This window comes from Vombatus ursinus, unplaced genomic scaffold (assembly GCF_900497805.2).
Source record: "Vombatus ursinus unplaced genomic scaffold, bare-nosed wombat genome assembly UNPS02010980.1, whole genome shotgun sequence".
Taxonomy (NCBI): domain Eukaryota; kingdom Metazoa; phylum Chordata; class Mammalia; order Diprotodontia; family Vombatidae; genus Vombatus; species Vombatus ursinus.
In genome coordinates this window covers 1,494,474-1,514,835 of record NW_020950758.1, presented here as the reverse complement: position 1 = coordinate 1,514,835, position 20,362 = coordinate 1,494,474, and the positions used below count along the sequence as shown (strand labels likewise).

At 49.4% G+C, this 20,362-nt stretch overlaps 1 protein-coding gene across 1 annotated transcript in view; it reads right to left on the bottom strand.

The window, feature by feature from the left end:
• The window catches only part of TRIB2 (tribbles pseudokinase 2), a 36,051-nt gene extending 20,833 nt beyond the window's left edge, over nucleotides 1–15,218 (bottom strand). Inside the window, exons 1-2 of the mRNA XM_027855661.1 lie at nucleotides 14,069–15,218; nucleotides 6,089–6,381 (exon numbers count right to left, since the gene is read on the bottom strand). Coding sequence (XP_027711462.1) covers nucleotides 6,089–6,381; nucleotides 14,069–14,338 — 563 coding nt within the window. The 5' untranslated portion in view covers nucleotides 14,339–15,218. The remainder of the gene's footprint in view (nucleotides 1–6,088; nucleotides 6,382–14,068) is intronic.
• Nucleotides 15,219–20,362: the final 5,144 nt, after the last annotated feature.

Sequence of the window (20,362 nt, the reverse complement as noted above, 5' to 3'; positions counted from 1 at the left end):
CACTGGATAGAGGCCTGACATGATCACGGCCTGACACATGGACAGAGTAGTCAATTAGCCTGGACACTGTATCAAGCCCCTTCCAATTTTATGATGTTAAGCATCTAATAACTGAATTACTCATTTATTCATCCATTCATCCAAAATCCATTCATTAAGCACCTACTTGACTGCTAGGCATTCCTGTTAAAAGAACATATTGCACTTGTCCTTTCTCATCTTTTATCCTCGAACATACACTGGAAGAAGGCAAGAATCAGAACATCACTTGCACTAGGATGATTTGATGGCAGGCGCCCAGCAAGGTGACATTTTCCATCACACTCATTTCAATAAACACTTGTAAAGCACCCACCCCAGACAGAGTACTCTAGCAGGTTCCGGGAAAAATAATAATAGCCAACACTTATATGGCACCTACTGTGTACCAGGCACTATGTGAACCACTTTATAATTATCGTTTCATTTGATTCTTGCTACAATCCTGGAAGGGAGGTGCTATTATGTAACCCCACTTTATGAGGGGATGATGGAAACCGAGGCAAACAAGGTAGAGTAACTTGCTTAGCATCACACAACTATTGTCTGAGGCTGGATTTGAACTCAAGCCCAGCACTCTATCCATGTGCCACCAGCTGCCTGGGAAAGAAATAAAGATCAAGACGGCAGCACCGTGTAAGGACAAAATACTAGACCAGAAGGCAGAAGAGAATTGAGTTCAAATCCTACCTCTAGCACAAACCAGCTGCCTGAATCTGGGTAAGGCACTTATCTTTTCTAAAGCTTAGTTTCCTCATCTGTAAAATGGGGATGATAATAAAACTTGTCCTGTGAAAGCCATTCCCCACCCTGAAACAAAATAATGCCTTCGGAAGGCTCTAGACTTTAGAGCACTTTGTCAATGTCAGACATTATTTCCCCTAGAGCTCATGGGCATAGAATCACAGAATCTGAAAGGTGGAAGCCACCTCCGCGGCCGTCGCGTCCTGTGCCGGAGGAATCCCCGTCATCCATCCCAGGAACAGGAACCGCCTTCAGGGCTGGCTGCTTCCATTGCTGGGGAGCCCTCCTTGCCAGCACCCTCACAACAGGCCTAAATCAGCCTCTCTGCTCCTGGGGGGGCCAAGCCCAACGAGATTCATCCCTCTTGAGGTAGCTAGGTGACCAATAGGTAGAGCACTGACTTTGGAATCTGAAAGGTCTGAGTTCAAATCTGGCCTCGGATACTTCCCAGTTATGTGACCCTAGGCAAGTCATTTCACTTCTACCTGCCTCAGTTTTCTTATCTGAAAAATAGACACAATATCAGCATCTACTTTACTTCCCCAGGGTCATTGTAAGGATTGTTAGATCTTTCGTAAAGTGCTTAGTACTGTGCCTGGCACATAGTAGGTGCTTATTGAGTGTGTGTCCCTTTCCCTTCCTCCGCCATGCTATCCATTCAGATATTTGAAGAAAACAATCATGTGGTCCCCTGAGCCTTTTCTTCTCCAAGCTCAGCTTCCACAGCTCCTTCAGACTAGAAGAGGTTCTGGTCCACAGGGGAACAGGCAGCCTGCTTCCCCTGGAAGATGCCTCTCCCCCCTCTTCCCCTCTGGAGCCTCCAATGACGAAGTGCCCAAGCATGCCAGGCTCACTCCTCTCTGGGTTCCCCTCCTGACTATATGGACATCCCCACATCTGGCCCCCTTACCTTCTCATATTCTGTTTGTTGTCATCCTTCAATAAAACGTCAGCTCCTGGAGGGCGGGGACTAGCTTTCCTCTGGCTTGTATTTTTAGCTCCAGTGTGCAGCACAGAGCCCGGCCAAGAATAAGTCCTGAAAATCATGGCTATACCTAGATCTGCATCTATCCACTCATCAAGCCATCCCTCCATCTGTCCATCAATCTAGCTAGCTAGTTTTCATCTATCTCTCTAACACCCATCTATCCTGTCCGTTTCTCGATCTCTAGCTGCACTTATCTATCGTCTATATTATTAATAATAATAACTAATATTTATAGGCACTTTACAATTATTATCTCCTTTGATCCTCACAACAACCCTGAAAAATAGGTACTATTATTATCTTTATTTTATAGCTGAGGAAACTGAGGCAAACAGAGTCACATAGCTAGTAAGTGTGTGAGGCGGAATTTGAACTCAGGTCTTTCTGACTCCAGGTCTAGCCCTCTATCTGACTGCACCACCTAGCTGCTCTCTTTCTCTGTCTCTCTGTCTCTGTCTCTGTCTCCTTCTGTCTCTCTGTCTCTTCTCTATCTCTCTCTGTCTCTGTCTTTTTCTGTCTCTCTCTGTCTCTCTCTTTCTGTCTCGGTCTCTCTCTCTGTCTCTCCCTCCCTCCTTCCTTGTTATCCTCTCACTCTCTGTCTCTCTTAATTAAAAGTAGAGTCAGGTCCAGTACCCAGACTGCTAACTCCAAGCACTTTCTTCCTTCCATCAGAACACACTGGCCCTGCACTTGGCTGTCAGAAGGAGGCTGGTCAGATGTCTGACCCACATCAGCAATGCTATGACACATGAAATTGTAATTGGGAGTCCTGCTGGGTTCCAGGGACACACTACGAGGGAAAGATAGAAAGCATTCCTCAGCTATGTGAACTCTTCTGAAGTCACAGGCAACTGCCAACTCAATTCAGAGCCCAGGTTTAGTGTTGGGGGAAAGAGCAGAGATAAATATAAAATTCTGAGGATCCATTTAGCCGATCCCCAGCCCATGGTCCTGCCCTTGCCCAGCTGAGGAGCACAAAACCTGGGCCCAGAGCACCTGTCCCCTCAGCTGAACTCCCAAGAGCAGGCCGCTGCATGACCCAGACATAAAGGAGAGTTACTTGGAGTGGGGGGGGGAGGGGTTATCTCTTCAGGGGTCTGCAAAGGGTACATGAAAAGAGGATGGCTGCTAACTCAATGCATGAACTTGGGTCCGCTCTAAGCCATATCCTCTTCTGTCATCTCAAAGGTCTCTCCCAGCTCTGACATTCCATGTTCCAGGTTTCTGCCCAGCATTGCTAATTCTAGACTCCAAGGGTCCCTCCCAGCTCTGACATTCCATGTTCCAGGTTTCCGCCCAGAGCAGCAAATTCTAGACTCCAAGGATACTTCCAAGCTTTGACATTCTATGCTCTGAGGTTCCCTCCTACTTGGGATATATACTCCACTCCAGGATTCTGGGTGTCACAAGGAATGTGTGCCTTTTTCTGGAGGAGGGATGAATCAGGAGAAGCTGCCACCCCAGGGACACTCTAGTACAGGATTCCCCAGAGGGCCGGGCAGGGTGTTGGGGGTGGGTGGCAGAGGAGGCGTGTGAGAGAAGCATGCAGACTGCCTGCATCAGTGAGTGTGTTTCTCTTTGTCACCACTTCCTGTGTTTACATTGTCTTCCCTGTTAGGACCTAAGCCAGCTACTCCCCATCCAACAGATCTCCTCTGTCTCAATTCCTGGCATCCAGTGAAAAGCTAGGCCCCAACTCAGGCAGTGCCGTGGAAAGGGCACAGGAAGGAGATGCACAAAGATCCAAGTTTTCATCCTGTCTTGAGCACCAACAGTAACGTGGCTGAGACCTTTAACCTTTGTAGGCCCCAGGTTCCTCACCTGGATATGCCAAAGGGTGAAGTGGGCTAGATCACCTCGAAGGTCCCTTCTGTGACCCCGGGACTTCTCTGAAGGGTCTGTTTTCTCCTCTATTAAATGAGAGGGTGCAGAGATATTGTACAGGGTCCCTTTGAGTGACAGGACTTTCCGGCCCAATCTTATCTCAGGTCCTTTCTAGACTCCTGAAGGCCAGTGACTTCAGTTAGAAGTCACTTTATCTGAGGTCCTCACTGAACAATGCAATCATAAACCCTGGAAATATCCCTCGGCTCCAGCACCAGACCACATCTCTGCCGGTAGCCCAGGAAGTCAAGGGGGTTTCCAAACCAGGTGCTACACATACTCAAGTAACAGGCACGGACGGTAAATAACTGCTCACATTTTTCACAAGGTTCCCAAAGTATCTTCCTCATAACAACTTTCTGAGGCAAGCAGAAAAAGTCCAGTCCCCATGGCCCCATTACTGAATCACCTCATCTATCCATTCATCCAAGATCTCTAAGAATCAGCCTGACTGCAGGAACCAAGAAGGTAGAACATGAAATCCACTCTTTGCTTTTCTCCAATAAAACGGAACTGATCCAAAGCCTGGACTCCTAGATGCTGCTTCACCATTTGCCGGTGCTGAGCCCCCAGAGAATCTCACCATCCTTACCTCTATGGTCTCCAAACCCCCAGTGGACCCAGTGTCTAAAATCCTGCTTCATTCTCATTTTGGAGATGAAACACCTCCTGGAATTCTGAAGGTACTGTTGAGTTCAACTGAATGGCCATGGCCCCACCCTACTCCAACATCTCTGATCTCCTTCCAAAGCCATAGCCCCCATTGCAGGAAGGCAGGTACAACCCACAACATAATCAGACACCCAGAACCCACATTGCTGCTTCTTTGCCATGACTTGTGGGGATTTGAAAGAGTGATATTCTTAAGGGCAGAGACACCTACAGTGGTGTGTGATTTGTCACAGGTCATGGAACTAGGATGAACACCCAGGTCTGTTGGTGTATGGAGAAGTAGAAAGAGCGTAAGACCTTAGTGCACAAAATACAGAATTGCAGACCCCTCGTTGACAGAGGAGGCCAGAGAAGGGATTCAATCTGTCCGAAATCCTGTAGCTACTATGCATGGCACATAGGAAGGACTTAACAAGTACTTCTTCATTGATTGATGGCTTGTTTTGGAGCTAAATTCTGGGATTAAAGTCCCCAGTACCAAGAGTTAGAACAGGCAGGACCTTGAGCAAATTACCTCCCATCTTTAGGATCTAATCTATACCCTCCAAAATGAGGGTATAGATTAAATCAGGTATTCCTAATTTGGAGTTCACAACCTTCTTCTTTTTTATAGCAATTTCAATATAATTGGTTTCCTTTGTCAAACTCTGTATTTTATTGTACGCATTTAAAATCATTATTCTGAGAAGGGGGCTGGGGTCTAGGACACCAATAAGGTGAAGAACCCTTGTATTACATCATCTCTAAGGTCCCTATTTTTTCCTACTATAAAGAACACGATAAGCTCTCTTCATTCGATGATTTTTCAACCAGATAAACATTTTTTTTTTAAATTTAATTGGGAGAAGAAACAAAGTATGAGCTCTACTGAGCTCTAGGTCAGCCACATTTCAGTTTACTTGAGAACTGAACAGCAGCCTCAGAAACAATCTAGTGAGTCCAAGCTCTTTGTTTTACAGATAAGGAAAGCAAGGTACAGAGAAGAGAAAGCATTTCCCAAGGTCACACAGATGTTTAGGGCCAGAAATGGAGATGACCTAGATGTGCTGACTAAAAGGAGAGAATATAAAGATTTGGGTCTCAGGAGAGAGAGCCTGCCCAGTAGCAAAATCCTAGGATTTAGCCTCAGAGGGCCTGGTTTCCAATCCACACTCTGCTACTCATTCACTGTGTGCAACCCTTTCTATGTGAAGCAAGCCCTTTCTCAGTCTCAATGTGTTCACCTCCTTTTGAAAGTGCACCCAGTAGAAGATGTTTACTCACGTGCGAGTTCCCCATACCCATGGAATCACATGTCTGGCCCCTATCCCTACTTCTATTACTATTATCCAATTACAATGAGTTGTAGTCATAGAGAAAGGATGCATATTCTCTTGGCTTTCTCACCTTTTAGGCTTTTGCTGAAATCCTTGCAGAATTTATACTGATTGTCTCGTAGAACTTTTTAATCATGCTTACACTGTCTGTCTTCGTGGAAGCAAAGATTTAGAGTTGGAAGGGGCCTGAGAAGTCGTTAAGATGAACCCCCTTCTTCTATAAAGGAGGAAACTGAGTCACATGGCTGGTAAGGGTCTGAGGCAAGATTCACATCCAGGTCTTCCTGACATCGCGCCCAGCCCTCTCTCCACTGTATTACCTAGCTGCCTCTCAGGGCATGTACCCTGCCAGATTTCTCATCTATCTCCATGACACCTCCACTAGAAAAGCAGCCTGACCACCAGGCTGCCACGGTGAGGAATGAGGAAGCAGGGAGCGCCTTACCTTTCCTCGTCCTTGAAAATGAACTTTCGAAGCTTGAGGTCCCGAAGCACCAGGCCCCCGTCGTGACAGTGAGCTACAGCGGACGCAATCTGGTAGAACAGTTTGGCTGCTTCTTCCTCCTTTAGCTTCTTGCAGGTTCGCACGAAGGAATGCATGTCCCCATAGCTCCGTTCAAAGAAAACATACGCCTTGGTCTCCCCAAGAAGGATCTCGGTGATCTGGTTGATGTTGTTGTGGGCAGGTAGGCAGAAGCAGGGAGCCAGAGACTCCTGATAGCAGCTGACATCAAACACCTGAGGAGAGGCAGAAGCAGGATGGCAGAGGGTCAGGGCCTGGCTGAACCGGCCGGCTCAGTGTTAACGGGACCAAAGAAAGAAAGTCAGAGCAGGGAGGGACCTTACGACACAAAATAGCTGACCTGAGAGGGCCCTGAAAACGGGGAACAGAAACTGACAGGGCTGGAAGGAGCCCTAGAGGACATGCCAGAGAATATCTGAGCTGGGATGGGAAACCTTAGAACATGGAACATCTGAGCTGAGAGGGACCTTAGAGAACAGAAGGAGGGACTTTACAACACAGAATGTCAAAGCTGAGGGGAGACCCGAGAACATAAAACACAGAATGTCAGAGCTGGCAGGACTCTTTGAACACAGAACATCAGAGAGAGGAAGGACCTTAGACACAGAACAAAAAATGTTCTAACTAGGAACAACCTTGGGAAATACACTAAAACCAAACAGAGAATGTTGGCACTGGATGGTGAGTTACAGATATGTAGGATGTTGGCACTGGTTGGCACATCACAGATGTATAGTCTGACCCCCTCATTTTAAAAAGGATGAGACCAATGCCTGGAGAAGTAGAGAAATAACTGGGCTGAGTTCACCCTGAATTAAGCATGGGGGCCAGGACTCCAACTGTGATCTTGTATCTCTTAGATCCAATTACATTTTCTAGACAATTCATTTCCTTAAAACAGTTAGGCAGTGACTCCCTCATGCAAAGCCCTGAGCTAGATATGGAGGGGTTAGTAAGACGAGGAAGGCCCAAGGGGGTTTCAGTCTAGCAGGAGAGGAAGACCTATGTACAAATAGCTAGAATCCACAGGAGAATATGTCTGAGACATACAAAGGCTGGCTATAAGAGTTCCGAGGCACGAGAAATCAATGTATTTATTTTTAGGGAGTGGGGGCTTCATGGGGAGGTATCATTGAAGCTGGATCTTGAAAAATGGGTATGATCTCAACAGGTAGAGAGCCTGGAATTCCAGGCCCAACTGCCTTAATGAAACCACAGCAGAGTGATTTCCTGTGTCTTTTTCTTACTGGTGGGTAAATCACAGGCATTTGTGTGCTGATCAAATGCCCCCAAAGCGCCAGGAATTGGAGCCCCATCTAACAGGGACCCAGGCTTCAAAACGTGGAGGAAGCCCAGCCTATTGTCTCCAAGTCTTTGAATCCACCAAGTGACTGAAAAACAGGGCCAGGAATGAAGGTTAGCGATGTCATTCATGCGAGAGCTTGTGAAGGAGAAAGAGGCAGACACACAGTGTGGGCGTAACCATTACTTAGAAAGCAGCTTGGCTCCTTCTCTAAACAATGCACTTCATATTACCAATTAACGTCCATTCAGGACTTGGGGAGCGTATTAGCTACCAAGCCCAGTCGTCAGCTCTGAGTTCCGGCTTGATACGAACTGAAATTCTGCGGGTATTTTAAGGTTATTTCCTAGGACTATAGATAATAAGCCCACAGATTCAGAGCTGGAAGGGACCTGGGAGGCATCCAATCCAAAACCCTCATTTTTCATGAGGAAACTAAGGAAACGAGAGGTTAAATGACTTGTTTAAGGTCAAATAGTACGTAAGGGTCAGAGCCAGGATTTCATCCCAGGTTACAAGATCACAGATTTAGAGCTGGAAGGGACTCCCGAGTCCAATCAATCTACTCATTTTTCAGATGAGAAAACTGAGGCTCATTGAGGGGAGATGACTTCTGTGAAGTCGCACAGGCAATAAATGGAGAAATCATGATCGGATGCATGGTTAACCCAAGGCTCTGAGACAAGTCAAGGTCACCCAACTCATGTGCAGGGGGTAAGGCAGCGGTACATCTTCGCTGTGGGTGAATGAGCTCTAATAAATATATCTCCCGAAAGCCACCCAGCCACCACGGCTGCCACCGAGAATTTAAGAATGAACAGCACATCAGTATCTGTCCCATGACCACAAATCACACAGGAAGACCATCAAGTGTTGACCTCAGAGCTCTGCCCTCAGAGGCTGGGGAAATTAAGGTTAGAAAATGTCTGAGTCAACTGGAACACCCAGGAAGGAGCAGCAGAAACTGGGGGAAACCTCACAGATTCCTCGGAGAGGACTCCCAGGTCTGCCATGGCAGACGTAACCAGCCAGCAACAGAGGGCGTGTTAGAGAAGAGCATATTCGTGGCCAGCATTTTTCTGTTTGACATCACTAACTGCATTTGATAACAATTTGCTATCTATTTCTTAGAGGCACGTTGTCTTTTTATTTTTTTTTTAAATCAAAGTGATTTTCAGAGATGATTTTCTAGAAATATTCAGCTATTGTGAGGCCTTGGAACATGAAATGGGGTAGTAGAAAATGCACTAAATTTGAGCACCAGAAGACCTGGGTTCAAATCCAACATCTGCCACTCTAACCTAGTGCCAGTCACTACTGTCTCTCTAAGCCTCCATTTCCTTCCCTAGAGCTCAGATGAAGGGGTGGAATGAGAAGACTTTAAGATCATAGATTTAGAGTCAAAATGACCTCGTAGATCAACGGTTCCATTCATCCTTATTTCACAGATGAGAAACCCAAGGCCCATACAGGTAGGTGACATGTGACCATGACCCAGGTAAGTAGCAGGTATAGGATTCGAACCCAGACCCTTTGGCTCTCTCCACTGTAATGCCAGAGCTAGAAGAGGCCTTAGAACACAGGCACTGGGGCTCTCCAGGATCTGAACAACCGAGTCACAAAGCAACCAAGGACAATGGAAAAACTGGCTGTCCACAGCCGGGCTCCAATCCTGGCTCAGCCACTTGGGGGGTGACAAATGTGGAAGCTGCTTATAGGATTCCACCCTTGAATCCTCTGGACCTAGCAAGATCACTCACACAGACAGAAGGTCAGGAGGACCTGCACTTGACTTCCCCTCCCCTCTCAGATCTTCCTTAGTTTGGCCTTTCAGAGCCTCAACTGCCTTGTCTGTAAAATCAATAACAGCCTCGACCTCACAGGATTCAAAGAGATGATTAATACGTGAGGTCGGCTGTAAACCTAGGAGATTAAGCGTCAGCTCTTGTTACGAGAGTAAATGCTCGATCAGTGTTTGTGGAACTGGATGAGGTCAAAAAGTAAGTGGGGGATAGAGGGAGAGTGACCCTGGCAGGCAGCCCTCAGCCCCGTCTCCCAGCTGTCCCTTCCACTGTCCTTTGCTGTTTCCTTTCAGCTGACAAGGCCAACACATTCTATTGTTTATCCTCCTCAGGGCAGGAATCCCTCCTGGCAGGAGATAGATTTCCTAAAATCAAAGATGGAAGCATTGGCTAGTCCAGCAGGAAAGGGAGGGGGGATGAGGGAAGGGTCGTGGTCCAAGATGGTAGACAAGTTCAAAAAACAGAGCAGTTCCTTCTGTCTCATAAAATGAAAAAAAGCCAAATTTTTATTAGGGGAAATAACTTCATTTATGAGTTTGCATTGCCAATCAATCCCCCTCTATCCCCAAAAGAGGAAACCCAGCCCAGCATTTGGTACGTCTGGTTTCTTCATTTGGGGACTTTAATTGTAGAGAGTGAACAACGACATCTCTCTAAATGCTGGAGCCCAGAGGGACCATCCAGGCCACTGAACCCACTCATTTTATAGAGGTAGTACCTGAGGTCCAGGGCAGGGAAGTCACAGGGTCATAGATTCAGACATGGGACAGCCCTAAGAAGTCATCTCAAGTCCCTTCTGCATACACGAGGCATTCCAGGCTCTGCTGCTAACAGAATTATTTTTTATTAAACCTCTGCCTCTTGGAATCCCTGGCTTACCTCAAGGCTCAGCTGAACTGCTACCTCCTACAGGAAGGTGGCCCTTATCATAACACTTGCTAAGGCCCTCTCACCAAAAATTACTTTCTGTATTTTTTTTAATCAGGCTTAGATTTAATTTTTCTGAGTCTTATTGTTTTCCCTTAATATAAGGTAAGCTCCCTGTGGAGAGGGACTGGTTTGTTTCTTGTCTTTGTATCATCTCAAAATGCCTAGGATGTAGCAAAGGGAGTGCTGTCCTTGTTACCTCACAGCATAAATCAGGCCTTACTTCCCTGGGTTCCAACTCTAGGCCTCTTTCTGCTCTCCATACTTCACAAAGGGGGGAATTATTTAGTGCCTAATCATTTCTTCCAAGAGAGGTACTATAACATAAGAGGCAGAGGCTAGGCCTTAGAATCAGAAAGTTTGTGGTTCAAGAACTATTCCTGAGACATACTATTAGAAATCTGTACCAGTGAAAGGAACTTTCACACCTAGAGTCCTTCAGTGCTGAAATAGTTGTTCTATACTAAAAAGAAAAGGGGGGGGGGGTGGAACCTCCTGACAAAGATGCTAGCTATTTTTCCAGCACCTTAATTATACCTTGTGTTTGAAATGAATCGTAATTCTCTGGTAAATGACAGATCAGAAGAACCCCTTAAAAGAATCTGCACTTTTGGTCTCAAAATGACTCTTTCTTTGACAGTGGTCTCTTACAGAGGCCTTTAAAGGATCAAAGATTTGCAGCTGGAAGAGATCTAAGATATTATCTAGCATAACTCTGTGTCTTATAAGCGGAGAAACTGAGGCCCAGTTAAGTGATTCAATAAACATCACACAGGGGGTAAGTTACAAAGACTGGCTCCCAACCCAGGGCCTCTGACCCCAAATCCAGACAATTAGATGGAGCTATAGATAGAGAACTAGTCCTGGAGACAGGAAGATCTGAATTAAAATTTGACCTCTGACTTATACTAGCTGTATGACCTTGGGCAAGTCACTTAACCTGTTTGCCTCAGTTTCCTCAAATGCAAATGGGGGCAAAAACAGCACCTACTTCCCAAGGTTGTTGTGGGGGTCAAATGAGATATTTGCAAAGTGCTTGGCACACAGCAGGCACTTAATAAGTGCTTATTTCCTTCCTTCCTCTTTCTGATGCTGCCTCTTAAACAGGGTTGTTAATTTACTTGTCTCCTGCCATCACCAATTATTATCACTGCTACACCTATCCCTTGTGACTATCAGCTGAACTGTATTGAGAAGCTTTTGTTCTCTAGTCAAGAGTAACAGGTAGAAAGAATCCCGACTTGAAGATATTTCCAGCCAGTTCATGGTTTTCTCTTGGTATTCCTCTCAAAGCCTGGACTGGAGCAGCCCTGCATCTGCCTTTAGCCTGTGCTCGCCTAAGCATCATTGTCTGGAAGCAGGTAGTAGGTGAAAACATGCCAGCCAGCTTGGGCTAAACAGTAACACCAGTGCTGTCCTCACGGGGGCGTGAAGGAGCCCTTCAGTTGGTTAGGGGGTCATAGAGGCTGAGCAATCACAAGTCACAGGCTGAGTGTATTGTTAGGACCCAGAGCAACGGAAGGGCACAGGTTTACACAGTCAGCAGTGAACGACTGAATTCAAAGGAAGAGCAGGAAGGACTGCTACGGTGGGAAGGGACTGGACTGCCGGCTTGGGCCTAGCTGCCAGGCTGTGACAGGACTTAGTCCAGTTACCTTAGACAAGCACCTTCCTGGCTCCAGCCTCAGCTTCCTTATTTGCTAAAAAAAAAAAAAAAATGTGTCTGGAAGGGGAGGGGGTAGAAGATCACGAAGGCTCCTTCTAGCTTTGAGCCAGCAACGTGGTCAGCTCTGGTTTGAAACAAAGGACTCTCACACAGAACTTTCCTTGGAAGCCTTGCACTCAGGAAAGCAACCCCGATTCTACTGAAAATATGAACGAGGACCTTTGGAAATGGAGCAAATGGAGGGTAGTGACTGGCTGCCGGGTCATGGGGCCTGACCTGAGCAGGCTACCAGTGCTGTCCATTGGTCCAGGACTTCTGGACACTGCCTCTTGGGCTCAACACTCAGGGGAGTGAACCGAGCATCTGTGGGGGTCCCAACATCCTCTAAGCCCTTGAAAGGTCTCAGAGGAATTATGTGACCTCTAAGATTCCTTCCAGCTCCTAAGGGGAAAGGGGGGTGGGTCAAGACTCAGCTCCCTCAGAAGACAGATAGGAAGAAATTCCCCATCTTTTCCCTGAGGTTAGAGCCTCAAAGATGGTGGGAGGAGGCCTCTAAATCCTAACTCTGAAATAAAACCTGCCTAAACATTCCAGATCCAGCTGGGGGGAGGGAGGGGCCGACAATTCACAGATTCTGATGAATCAAAAACCCTTCCAGAAAGCTGGAGTGATATGTCCAATGACTTGGGAATCAAAAGACCTGGGTTCCAACAGGTTCTACCTCTTCCAAGGTCTATGCCCTTGGTCAAGTTACTGCTTCCTCTTGCACCTCAGTTTCCCCATCTATAAAAAATAGGGAAAATAACATGCTAAAAATCTTGGTAGCTTTTGGAGTCATTTTGAGAAAAAGCTCTTTTGTAAGCTGCCAAGGGCTACTTTAAGCACTGTATCTGGAGGAGGGATGTGTCCATCTCCCCAGCTTTCCAGTTAAATGCCCAGACTTCATTCCCATTCCAAACCGAGCAGTTATAAAAAATCCAAGGTTGGACCACGATGAAATGCTGATGCTGGCCAACTGCTGGGCAGCGGGTTAATCCAGGCTGAGCCTATTTCTGCAGATTTTGTATTTTCCAGAACTACCAGGGACACACTCACATATGCACATACACACACACACTCACACACGCACACACACACTCACACAGGCACACACACACACACACACACACACCGTCCTCTTTCAGGGTCAAACCCAAACAGCAGAGATGCCATCCTCCCCTTCTTCCACCAAGCTCAAAGCCAGACCTGTTCATTCTTTCACCAGCTGTGCCCATGCTGTGGCTTTCCACTAACTTCCCTTTAAACCTTAAAGGGAGCCTGGTAGAATTGGCACCACTGGTAAAGGCAGGGGAGGGAACAGAAGGAGGGGGGCTGAGATGGGAAAGAAAGGGAGGGCGGGAGGCGGTGTGCAGGTGGCAGCAGCAGCTTCGGCCTCTTCCTAAACCGAGGTGTGCCTGGGGCTTTTATCCCTTCCCCATTGTGCAAAGGGGCCTGGCAGGGAAGGAGGGAGGGCCCCGGACAAGCCGAGAGCCAGACCTCCAGGTTCCTTTTCAAAGCCTGCTTCCAAACAAAGCTCTCCCACCGGTACTGCTACAGGAGACTGAGAGGAAAGCCCCAAGCCAGACCCTTGGGCAAAAACGTTCTCCAGCTCTGTGCCACAGTTTCCCCATCTGTAAAATGAGCAGTATTGGCCCAGAGAGTTATCTAAGGACCCTTCCAGCTCTGACATGCTGTGGTTCTAGAAGCCTTGTCTTAAAATGAGTAGGGGATTCCCTCCTCTGTGGAGGCTGGGGGGAGGGGGGAGGGGGTTCGAGAGACTGGAGAAGGGGTGGAAGGTTGTCTTTCAGGCTCTGTCCTGCAGCAGACGTCCGTTCGCACTTTTTCACTAAAAGCCTTTCTGAGTGTGGACATATGGTCCCTCCGGCCTCTCTGCTCTACCCAGGACTACCTCCTTCTCAGAGCGACTCTGCCCGGAACGCCCCCGGTATAGAGCCTGCCCTATTGTCTGAAGTGGCCAGGAAACTTCTGAGCTGGTCCTACGTTAAAATAATGATAATCACAATCATAATCATGGAATTAAAATAGGCACCAGGGGATTTCCTCTCAGCTCAAGAGTTTGGCCGTGAGAGCGTGCGGGTCTCCTTCCCTTAAAAGCACAGCAAGGGGGGAAGAAGGTGTTTCGGGGGGCAAGGGGGAAGTTTTACCTTGCACACGAGCTCTTCCCCACTGTGCAGATGCACAGCCCGAAAAACGTGGTCTCCCTCCAGAGGTTCCAGCAATAAATATTTCCCGATGCAGGAAACGCAATGCGACAAGTTGGGAGCCTCCGGCGGGCTCGGGGAGCCGAGGTTGGGGCTGAAGCTCTGGCTGGGCTCGGTGGACCTCAGGGACGACAGCTCTTCAAAATCCTGGGTTTTGGTCCGCGGTCTCCCATAGCGTGAGATTGTGATTGGGGTGGATCTTTGTATGTTCATGAGGGTGGCGATCACACGCAAACAACAAAACCCGGTGGGGACGGGTTACAATCGCTGGCGAGTCCGGCTGCAGGCGCCTTTGTGTTAGAGATTAAAAAGGGGTGGGGGGGGAGCGAGAGCAGAGGAGAGAGGAAGATAGGGAAGGGGAGGGGGCTGCGTGCAGGCAGAGTTGGGAAAGCCGAGGGGCAAAGAAAGAGGCGGATAGACTGGGCACCTCCGCCGCCGGGAAAGCGGGTCCTGGGAGCACTTTCTCCGCAGGCGGGCGGGTCGGTGAGCGGCCCCTTTTGTTCCCAGCACTGAACGCCGCCGCCGCTGCGGACGATGGACTGAAACTGCCGTTCGAACGCTGATTTTTTTTTTTTTTAATGCTTCCGAACGTAAGCGGCGAGGGAAACAAAGTAGCCGGCTTCAGAACGCAGCGAACTGCAACGTTCGACTGCCTCCGGGGAGCCCCGGGGGAGGCTTCCGAGGCGAGGAAAGAGAGTCCGAGCTGCGGCCGTGGCCGGAGGGCGGGATCGCACCGAGCCAGCAGGGTCCGAGGCCGTGCGGTCAGCGGGCCCAGGGTCCAGACTGCCCGAGGACCGTGTTAAGAAAAAAAGGAAGGAAGAAAAGTCAAAGCCCAAACAGCGTGGAAAGCAAAAAGAAAGCTGCAGCCTGCGGGGCTTTGCAACTGCAAGCACAGCATACGGGATCCGTGGGTCCCCCTCCTCCTTTTTGCTTTTTCTTTTTTTGGTGGGGGGCGTGGGGAGGCGACGAGAGAAGTTGTCTGCGTTTTGACTGTAGATGGCGTCTTCACCTTTTCCCAGCGAGTGAAGGCTTCCCTCAAACGCTCCACCAACTAGCGAGGGAGCATTGAACTTGGGGCAGACGGACAGACAGACCGGCGGGCGGGCGGGCGGGCGGGCGGGCGGACGGGCGGACAGACAGACCAACCGGCGGGCGCACAGCGCAGCCAACAAAAGCGGCTTCCGAAGCGGCACCTGGAGGCGAGCCCGGCGGCCCAGCCCACTCGTGGGGCGCGCAGCCCGGAGCGTCCTCGGCCGGAGAAGAAGAGCTCGGGGTCAGAGGCGGCTCATGCCTCCCCAGCTCCGGTCCCTGCAGCTGCCGCCTCTGCCGCTGTCCTCAGCTCCCCGGGGCGAGTCTGGAAGAGGCGGGGGCTCTCCGCGTGCTCTCGTGCCGGCGCGAGCCTCCTAGAGGCCCCTCCGGGGCTCCCAGCCCGGTGCCCGCACACACCCCTAGCGTGGGGGAGGGGGGGGAAGGGACGGGACAGAAGGCTGTCCAACTCCCAGTCTCCACTTCTCAGCTCCGGCCCGGATGGCTCGTCCTCCCGAGCAGGTCTCGCCCCGTTCTGGGTCTCTAGCTCTCTATGTGTCTTCTCCGCCTGTCCAGAGCAAGGGTCGCCTTGCCTATGCGCCGCGGTGCGGCTCCGGGGCTCTTTTCTTGTTCCCCCTCTCCAGAGCCCAAGGCGGAGATTCTCGGGGGGAGGGTAGTGGTGTGGTGGGGGGGGGGGGTTGACAGGTTGAAAAAAAGCAGGCGACAGGCGCGGCGGGGACGCTGCTGGGGGCGGGGGGGTGGGTTGAGGCAGCTCAGTGCGGATGGCAGCGAGGGGGCACCCCCAGTGCCCGGGGCCGAGCCCTAGCTCAGGAAGCCTGCATCGCCGCCACGGTCGGTAAAATAGCTTCTTACGTGGCCGGGGATCTCTTGTCTGACTGAATGACTCTGTGTGTGTGTGCGTGCGTGCGTGTGTGTGTGTGTGTGTGTGTGTGTGTGTGTGTGTGTGTGTGTGAGAGAGAGAGAGAGACCGAGACTGTGGGAGGGAGGCTGTGCACGCGCCGGTGTGAGCCCCGCTGCAAGCGCGCACCCGGCAGTCTGGCTCGGCCTCCCCCCCTCACCCGGGGCTCCCTAGTCAATGTCACCAGCACGACCCGCCCCCCGCCCCAGCCGCTCCGCGGGGCTTCCCAGGCATAAGGGGGCTGGCCCTGACCCCGCCCCGCCCCCAGCCGCTCGCTGTTCATTGCGCCATCCGCCCGTCAATCAGTTCCGAGGAGGGGGGGGTATGCCACTCCGCGCTTGGGTCGCCGCCTCCTGCTTGGGCTCTGGCTGGGGGACCCGGGCCGGAGGCACAGGGTCAGCCTATAGCGGTATCCTTCCGCGGCCGACTTTGTGAGGGGCAGAGAAGGGGCCGCTGGGGATGCAGCGAAGCACACGTGCCCAGCCCCGCGGTCTAGCGGGCGGGCGGCGCTCCTCAGACCGCTGCCGCTGCAGCCGAGGCCAGGGGGCCTGGCCAGCAGCAGGCTGCTGACCCCCTTTCCATTCACCGCTTTCTTTCCTTCCCTCCTTTCCTTTACTCCCTTTGATTACCTTTTCGGGATCTGCCCACCTGCCCTGCACCCACCCAGCAGGCATGCACGTGGGCTTCCTTCCTACTATCCCCCCCCCACGTACGCATCTGTCCAGATGTGGCAGTGACCAGCCCAGTGGAAAGTGGGGTGGGGGTGGGGACTGGCTGTATTTGTTCTTGAGGAAGGAGAGAGAACAGAGTCAAGGACTGTGATCCTAGCTCTTTGCGTATTGGCACGTCGCCCCCCCACCCCCCCGCCAGCGCTACGTTGTTGCAAAGACCTGGGCTCTTCTCCTTTGTCGTTTCTTTGTCGTTTTCTTCCCCTTCAAAGAAGAAATCAGATTTTCTAGGCAGCTTAGATCGAGAAAACTTACAGTGCAGTCTTTCCCTGTGTAATTTAGGAAGGAGTTTTGCTTCGGAGCACAGTTTGGCTTCAAACCTTGGAGGAGAAAAAAAAGTAAGCAGAATGTTTGCATTACACACAGAAGCCCCGGAATGGGCGCAGCCCCTGCCCCTTACCCCAGAAGCTTCGACTACGTGCATCGAACACTGTGTGGCTGTTAACAGAATTAAAGTCATTAACAGGCAGGTGGTATTCTGATCCTGCTCAGCTCCAGCCAGATGTTAGGCGAGGGGAACCCAACCACTCATGCAAACGTGCTATATTAAGTGGCCACTAGGTATGCTAAAATGCAGCCTGGAATAGTGGACAGTCAGAAAGACTGGGAATATTACAAATAGTGCTTTACAAATTGGATCCTCAGAACAATCCTAGGACGTAAGTGTTATTATCATCCTCTTTTTACAGATGCTGAAAGGGAGACAGGCAGGTGAATTGTCTTCCCCAGGGTCACATCTAGTAAGCAGCTGAGGCTACATTTGAACTCGGGTCTTTCCGACTCCAAGACCAGCACTGGTTCCATTATGCCACCTGCTACTGCTTTGTGGCCAGAATTATTTGGCCAAGGTCATACAAGGAAAAACATCCTTACTGGGATTCATCTACAACTTTGATTCCAATCCTAGGCCTTTTTCTACCAGGCAACCAAGTCTAGACTAGATTACTTAGATGTCTGGTGGCCTTGTATTTTTCACAAAGCACTATCATTCCCATCTTAGAGACAGTGAAGCAGAGACTCATTGAGCTGTAAAAGCACCTTTCTCACAAGGCTGAACAGTTCTTAGGAGCATAGATATGGAGCTGGAAGGGCCTTGGAGTTCATCTCTTCTGACCTTTTTGGACCACCAAGGGGATGTGACTTGCTCAAGAGTATCCTGTTAGCTGTAGAGCCAACATTCAAACCCATATCATCAGAGTCCAAAGCCCTTACTCATCATGCCAGATGATGGCTCCTCACTATTTAAGTGTCTGAGTTGAGACCTGACAAGAATAAATCTCCAGAGTCCCTAAACTTCCTTCCTTCCTCCCTCCCTCCCTCCCTTCTTTCCTCCTTTCCTCCCTCCCTCCTTTCCTTCTTTCCTTTCTTCTTTCCTCCTGTCCTTCCTCCCTTCCTTCTTTCCTCCTTTCCTTCCTTTCTTCCTCCCTCCCTCTCTTCCTTCCTTCTTTCCTCCTTTCCTTCCTCCGTCCCTCCCTTCTTTCTTTTCTCCTTTCCTTCCTTTCTTCCTCCCTCTCTCTCTTCCTTCCTTCTTTCCTCCTTTCCTTCCTCCCTCCCTTCCTCCTTTCCTTCCTTCCTTCCCCCTCCCTCCTTCTTCTCTTACCTAAGGTTGTTTCAGAATCAGAGAAGTAAAAGGCCTTGAGGCTGGTAAGCTTTTCCCACCCACACTGGCTCCCTCTTCCCCAGAAGCAGATGGCTCTGTTCTATCTGGAAAGATGAAGAAGCCCCCTTTTATGGCCAGAGGTGATTGCAAAGTGGGATCCAAAGCCCAACATTCCCTGAAAAGTGCTGGGACCCCTCCTGCCCACAATGACCTAGGTTGCCCTAAGAGGCTGTCACAAACTTCCAAGGGGTTGGGAAATCTGCAGAAACTGGGCTTAGGACAGTGTTTCAAATCCAGACAGACAATTCGTAGCCGCATGACCCATTCAAAGATGAGCTCTTTGAGGGAAGGGACCTTGTTTTTGCCTTTTTATTATTATCGCCAGCACTCAGTACAGAGCCTAGAACACAGGGAGCTCTCCATAGATGTCAAGTGACTGACTGACCATGAAAGTCACCTTGCTTCTGGGACCTTATGCAGACTGAGGGAAATAATGCCTGTATGACCAACCCCAAGGGGCTGTCATGGGGAGAAGGCTTTGGGAACCTTTACGGTTAGAGAAAAGTGGCATTATTATTCATAAGAAAGCTCCTGCAACAGGACCCTTGCTCCCCTCCACCAAATAAAAGACAAAGACAGAGACAGAAGAAATACAGAGAAACAAACAGAGAGAGGTCCCTCCCAGCTCCATCTAAATCCATGACCCTATAATTGAGTCGATCCATACATGAAAGAGATTCCCACTATAACATATGTGGGAGATTTTAAAAGGGGCAACCCAGTTCCTTCCACTTGGGGGCAGCTCTCATTAAGAAGTTTTTTCCTCATATCAAAGCTAACTGGGCTCTTTACACCTTACCCGCATTGCTTCTGACTCTGCCCCCTGGGGCCAAGCAGAAAGAGGCTGAGCCCTGCCCCACGTGACAGTACCGGCACTTGAACACAGCTATTCTCCCTTTCCTCCTCCCACGCTGTGGCAGTCGTCTCTTTTCCAGGATCCGAATGCCCAGTGGTATGTGAATGTTATGAAGAGGTGCCATGCAATGGAGAACAAGGAGTACAGGGAATCCATATTAACTTGGGAAAGCCTGTAGGACCCAATGCAACCAGAACCATTGAGCCAGTGACCACAAAGCAAAATAAAATCCCTAAGAGGCAGTGGAATTCAGCTTAATATAATGACGAATCTTGATTCCAGATCAGTGATGAAACCTATTTCTCTCTCTAGAGGTGGTAGGTTCCAGGTGTGGAATGCTATATATACTGCCGAGGTTCATGTATAGGCTTATTCTGCTTTGCTCTTTCTCTTTGTAATTCAGAAAGGAGCTAAGAGGTGTTGGGATAATTGGAAAGTGGCAATTGTTTGTGTGAAACAAAACATCGACAAAGTATTTTAAAAATCAATTTATTTTAATGAGGAAAAATCAATTTTCTTTCCCTTTTCCCATCCCCACTCTCATTTTAAAGAAAAGAAAGAAACACAACCCTCAAAACAAGTAGGCATAGTCAGGCAAAACGACTCTCTTCACTGATCGTTTCCAAAAAGATGCATTTCAATCTGCACCTGGAATCCATGGCTTCTGTCTCTCAGGAGGTCCTCAGCAACTGTGATAGGTCATTGCTTGGCTAGGAGTTCTGAAGTCCTTCAGAGTTGTATAATGTTGTGTTTAAAGACGAAACAAACAAAATGATTCAATGACCAGAGGTCCTGGAAAGACTACTGGAGGAAAAGCCTATAACCTGTTCAGAAAGCCGGACACTGGGCTTCTTGTCCTTACTTACCTGTGACTTAGAATGGACCTTAAGTACAGATCCCTCCCTTTTTGGGCCTGTTTCCTCATTGATAAAACAGAAATAAGGAGACTTACCATTATCTAGTCCTGAATTTGTCTGAAGGCTAAGCTGGACTGCAGCCATACCCATGCCCAAACTGATGGCATGGTGGTGTTAGCCAGGCCCCTGCT